The sequence below is a fragment of the Podarcis erhardii genome (assembly GCF_964252035.2).
Source record: "Podarcis erhardii genome assembly, chromosome: 18".
Classification (NCBI taxonomy): Eukaryota; Metazoa; Chordata; class Lepidosauria; order Squamata; family Lacertidae; genus Podarcis; species Podarcis erhardii.
Genome location: NC_138516.1, coordinates 3,569,191 through 3,575,082, shown reverse-complemented (window position 1 = coordinate 3,575,082; position 5,892 = coordinate 3,569,191). Strand labels below are relative to the sequence as shown.

General features: G+C 56.7%; 1 protein-coding gene across 1 annotated transcript; it reads right to left on the bottom strand.

Annotated features, from left to right (window-relative positions):
• Positions 1-233: 233 nt before the first annotated feature.
• Positions 234-3,313, bottom strand: FEM1A (fem-1 homolog A). Its single transcript, XM_081846544.1, has one exon. It carries the CDS (start codon positions 3,041-3,043, stop codon positions 1,082-1,084), a length of 1,962 nt encoding a protein of 653 aa, XP_081702670.1. The 5' UTR covers positions 3,044-3,313; the 3' UTR covers positions 234-1,081.
• Between the last annotated feature and the right edge of the window lie 2,579 nt (positions 3,314-5,892).

The following is a 5,892-nucleotide window of genomic DNA, read 5'->3' as shown; positions in this document are numbered from 1 at the left end:
TTAAAAAGCAAAACACAACCCCTATCTGCGCTCTGAAAAGAATGGGGCTGTCTTAACGCAAAGGATCATCTCGAAAAAGAAGCCTGATAATGGTTTTTCTGCCTCTGGTCTTTCTGTGGGGAGGAAGGCGGGTGGCCGCTGGTTTGATCCTAAAGGCAACTTCAGAGTTTGGGGTTTTTCCACCCCCCCCCCAACTGCCTGAACCAGTGATAGCGCCAGCTTGATCTTTAAAAAAAAAATGAGGAAAAAACAGCACAACACAGCACAACACCACAACCAGCCTCTCAACACAGCAGCAAAATCTCAGCAATGCAATATGGGAGACTGGAAAATGAAGTAAAATCAAACGCAGAACACAACCAAACCTCACCATACCAGGTTGGGTCAGCTGCGCGAAGCATAACAAAGCTAACTTTCAACATTACCCGCAGTGTTTGGCTGAAACTTTCACACACACCCCTCCGGCACAGGCTGTCACTGAAAAAAGGGTAGAGCAGGTTTTGGGTTTTTTTTAAGACTTGACTGCAGGCTCGCCTAAAACCCCTCGCTTGCTTTCAAGGGAGGGAGAGGAGGAAGGGCATGCAAACCTAGCTGCTCTTAAAGCTTGTAAGGCAGGCTGGGCTTCAGAAAGCAAGAGGTCAAAAATAGGATTTGCATGTGTGTGTGTGTGTGCTTTGAAGAGGGGAAAAAAATTAGTTGGCAATGGAGGGCAGCAGCAATTCTGACCTGACCATGCTGCTTGAGCCCTTTCCTTTCAGGGGGCAGGGCAACAAGCAGCTGGTTTTGGCCACCCTTATTCTGCCCCCAACCCCCCTAGAGCCACAGTAGGTCATAGAGCGGGGGCTAGATCCAGCCACCTGCTGTTGCTCAGGGGTGCAGCCACACCAACGTGGCCCAGCGAGAGCAGCTCTCAATTTCTACAGGTTCCCTTTCTCGCTCGAGTCCCGGAGCGAGAAAGGGGAGGTCGACACGGCCCAGTGTGCAAATGGAAGCATTTTAAAATCCAAACCCGAGCGGAGGCGGGCCGAGTCCCAGCCCCAGCCCCTGCGGGAGGGGGCTCGCGATGCCGCCCACCCCCTCCTCAGTGGAGCTCGATGAAGGCCTCCAGCTCTTCGGGGATGAATCCTTTGTAGGGGATCTTGTGCTTGTCGAGGGCGCGGGCGGCAAGGCACTGCAACGTGATGTAGTTGAAAGGTTGCATCATGGCTTTGGTGAGCAGCTTTTCGTCCAGGAGCTCGTAGGCCGTCTGCTTGAAGGCGTTGGTGGCGTCCATGTGCGCCCCGGCCTCTATGAGGGCGCTCATGATGAGCGGGCAGTTGTTGCGCGCGGCCACGTGCAGAGGGGTGTTGTTGTCGTAGTCGCGGCCGTCGGGGTCGGCCCCGCACTCCAGGAGGAGGTTGACGACGTGGAGGGAGGGGAACTTCCCCACTGGGTAGCGGCCGACGGAGGTGGTGTCCTTGTCGACCGCCATGTGCAGCGGCGTGAAGCCGTTCTTGCCCCGCGGGTTGCACTTCAGGAGGCGGTAGATGGTCTGCCGCTTCTGGTGCTCCTGTTCCGGGGCGCACTCCACCTTCTCCAGAAGGAAGACGAGGTGCAGGATGATGGCCAGAGCTTTGGTGAACTGGGCGCAGTCCGCCACGGGGTCCTTGCGGTGCAGGAGCGCCCGCTCGACCTCGCGCACCCCTTTGCTCAGCACGCCCATGAGGTCGGGGAAGCCCAGCTGCGTGGCCAAGGTGCCCTTTGAGCGGTCCTGCAGCACGTAGGAGAACAGCTCGGCGAAGGAGAGGAAGCTACTGGCCGTCATGGGGCTCAGCGGCTCCAGGTTGCACTGTTGCATCTCCAGCGCATACTTCCACAAGTTGATGCAGCGCTCGAAGTTCCCCGAGTCGGCGTAGACGGCCCCCCGGTAGCGGATGTAGTAGGAGGTGTCTGGGTGCGAGGGGCCGAGGACGCGCTCGCGGATCAAAAGGGCCTGCATCCGCATTTCGTCCGGGTCGATCACCAAGGTCTCCAGCTCCTCCGCCGTGCTCACCTCCCGCGAGTAGTCATAGGCCAGCACCAATTGGCGAGGCTCCGGTTTGGCCAGGTACTGCCCGCCCTGGTGGCGCAGGCCCATCGCCCTCCGCCAGTGCTTGTAGGCCCCCAACAGGTCGCGCTTCTTGTCCACAAAGGTGGCTCCCAGGAGCTCCAGTGCTTCCACAGCTGCCTCCCGCGTGCAGTAAACTTGGGGACGGCCGTCGCCGGCAGCAGAACACCCACCACCGTCTTTGGCCTGGCTGCCGTCGTGCTCCCCTACGGCCGCCGCCTCCTCCTCCAACGCTCCCTCTATAAAGTATTCGACGATGTTGGTGTGGCCAGTCACGCTGGCGGCCAGCAGCGGGGTCATGCCGTACCCATCCTTCTCCATCCTTGCCCCGGAGGCCAGAAGCAGCCGCAGGATCTCCAGGCTCCCGGACTCGGCGCAGTCATGCAGGGCCGTGTTCCCCTTGACGCTGCGGCGGTTGACGTCCGCCCCTCTCTGCAGGAGGTAGCGGGCGATCTCTGTGTGGCCCTTGTAGCACGAGATCATCAGGCAGGTGTGGCCGTGGCGGTTGGCCACCTCCAGGTCGGCCCCCCTCTCTCCCACCAGGTAGCGCACTATCTCCAGGTGCCCATCGAAGCAGGCCGCCCGCAGTGGCGTTGAGTTGGTGAGCGTGGTCTGGTTGACGTTGGCCCCCCGCTCCAGCAGGCTGCGAGCCACGTCCAGGTGGCCGGCGGCCGACGCGGCCCAAAGCGGAGGGGCTCCCTCGATGGTCTCGCCGTCGAAGCTGACCGAGCCGCCCGCCTCCACCCGGGCGCCGCAGTGGTCCAGGAGGTACTCGACCACCTCGCGGTGGCCGTGGCGCGAGGCGATCAGCAGCGGCGTGCCCCCGGACCCTTCGCCACCGCCGGGGCCGGCCGTCAGCTCCTCCAGCTCCTCTCGGCTCCGGGTTCCCAGCAGCTTCTGCAGCAACTTCAGCTTGCCTTCGCGGGCGGCGTTGTAGACGGCCAAGCGGAGGTCCATGGCTCTGGCCAGGGGGGCTGCCCACTCCCCATGAGCTGGCGGGGGGCTCCGCTTGCGCAGCCCCACAGCACCTGTTCCAATAGGTGAGGGGGCTCAGACCATGGGGGTCTTTTTTTCCTCTGGGTGCCCCTGGGCAGCAAGGCTTGGGGGGTGTGGGGTGGTAACCTAGCAACCAAGCCTTCCTCCCCAGCGCCTCTCTCCTCCCTCCACAGCTGCAACCTTCAGTCTATTCCTGCCCCCGGCGCCATCTTAAGTGTATTCAGGGGGATAGAGGGGAGGGAGGGAGGGAGGGGGGAAGGAAAACACCACCCCAAAATGGCCGGCCGCAGAAATGCATGCCGGTAGTTGTAGTCCCGCGCTCCCGGCCCGCACTATGGCTTCCCAGGAGGCGCGCCTGCGCAGGAAGACTACGATCCCCAGGCGGCTTGAGAGGCAGGACGTGGCCGGCCGCCGCGCGGTGGCTCCTGGGAAGCGGAGTCCGAGGCGGACTACAAGCCCGGGAGCGTCAGGGAGGGTGAGGGACTCCATTTCCCAGAAGGCAGAGCGGGAAGGGAGCGAGGGAAGCAAAGGTTTCTGGGAAGGGAAGGAGGGGGTTCTGGGGATGGGAGGGGGCTGCGGGTAAGGGGGCTTGCTCACGAGTAAACCTGCTTAGGAAGAGCAAACTGCAGTTCCCAGGGAGGGGGGGGGGGAGCCAGGACTGTTTAATGCGGTGTGATAACTGCTTTAAATATGCGGTGCAGACTTGGGGAGGGGTCTTTTATTTTATTTTTTAAAGTAATATTTATTAAGAATTTAAAGATTACAGAATAAAAAGAGGGGTCTTTTAAGGCGTATCTTTGAACTGGGGGAGCAAAAATGCACATTTTACTGAATTTATCCATTTGGAGTGGTTTTGAGAGTGTGTGTGTGTGTGTGTGTGTGTATATACACACACATACATACATTATGGTATCCCATAATGTTCAAACCCCTAAATGTTAATTACAGGGGACACGCTAACAATTTTAATTTTTGTATTTAGAGTCTTGTTATATTCATATTGCCCCTAGTATTTCTGATATTTTTTATGATCTGTGTTATTGTGTGTGTTGATGCTGGTCTGTGACCGTATTAATAAATTCAATTCAATATATATATATATTTCAACAGGTAGAGAAACAAGAAGAAGAACAGCTCAGTGTGTAGAGCATGAGACTCTTAATTTCAGGGCCTTGGGTTCGAGTCTCACACCGGCCAAAGGATTCCTGCATTGCCCCTTCCAACTCTACGATTCGGTGACATGATTCTCAGCCGTTTCAAACTGTTCTTAATGTTGCAATGTGCCCCGGGACATTAAGGGGAAGGGTGGGTAATAAAATATATTATAAATAAATGGGATTACTGTCCCCCCCCCCACTCGTGTGTGCATATTTTCATGGCGGGTGCTAGTAAAGAGCCAGAAACCCAGGTCAGTGGTGGGGTGTGTGTGTGATGGAGGAGTGGTGCAACGACCAGAAAAGCTTCACCTGCCACTCCACCTGTCCGTCATTCTGCTCTTGGACACAGAATGGTGAGAACTCCAGCCATAGCGGGTTGTGTGTGGTGGGGGTAAAGGTGTGGTGGCCGACTCTGGGGTTGTGGCGCTCATCTTGCTTTATTGGCCGAGGGAGCCGGCGTACAGCTTCCGGGTCATGTGGCCAGCAGGACTAAGCCGCTTCTGGCGAAACCAGAGCAGCGCACGGAAACCCCGTTTACCTTCCTGCTGGAGCGGTACCTATCTATCTACTTGCAATTTGATGTGCTTTCGAACTGCTAGGTTGGCAGGAGCAGGGACCGAGCAACGGGAGCTCACCCCGTGGCGGGGATTCGAACCGCCAACCTTCTAATCAGCAAGTCCTAGGCTCTGTGGTTTAACCCACAGCACCACCCGCATTTTACCTCGTTGCTTTTGAACTGCTAGGTTTGCAGGAGAAAGACCGAGCAACGGGAGCTCACCCCATCGCTGGGATTTGAGCTACCAACCTTCTGATCGGCAAGCCCAAGGAGTTCAGTGGACCCAGTCCTGAAGAATGAATGATTTGCAGCTTTGAAGCCGGAGATTGGAATGTACCATGTTGCTATGGTACCCAGATACACTCTGACATTTTCCTCTGAAGTACCCATTAACCAGGGACAAGTAACAACATCCCTCCATTGTGTTGCATTTGCAGATCTCTCTCCCTCTCTTTAGCCTGCAAGCAGATCTAGCTGATAATGTTCTTCAAATGTTCTTTAGGAGCATTTTGATTTACTGGGGGCTGGGGGCTGGTGAGCCAGGAGGGAGTGGGGACCAAGTTCGACCAGACACAGATTGCCACACCAGGGGGAGAAACCAGCCTCTTAAGACTCTTCTGGAAAGGTAGCTAATCCCCATCGTCTTCTAATGCTGGGCTGAGGAAGCTTATTTCAGTTTTTTTAATCGGAAGATTTTCGCCCTGCTCTTCAGGGCCCTCACCCCACCCCCAAATGTGTCCCAGAGTGGCTTGCAGTCATGAGTAATAAGCTGCCTGCATTCTCAGGCTTAAAATCTAAAAGACACGGCACAAAAGGAAAAGCGGCTGGGAAGGAGAAGGGGGGGAAAGCAAGCTTTTACTAAAGCTCTCAGCTGCATGGTCCTTCTAAGCGTTCTTTCCTCTGGGAGGGGGAAAGAAAGCCCCCAGTCGGTTCCCTCCTTGCAGTGATGTTCTTTTAGGGAGGCAAGGGGTCCAGCCTCCCCGGAGCTCACGATGGGGGCTGCCTTTCAAGTCTGCAGCCCCCTAGGCCAGGGGTCTGCAACCTTTAAGACAAAAAGAGCCACTTGGACCCGTTTCCGAAGAAAAAAAACTGGGAGC

Bases quoted from the DNA above. Each gene is read 5' to 3' on its own strand.
- FEM1A (XM_081846544.1), bottom strand. From the start codon at position 3,043: ATGGACCTCCGCTTGGCCGTCTACAACGCCGCCCGCGAAGGCAAGCTG.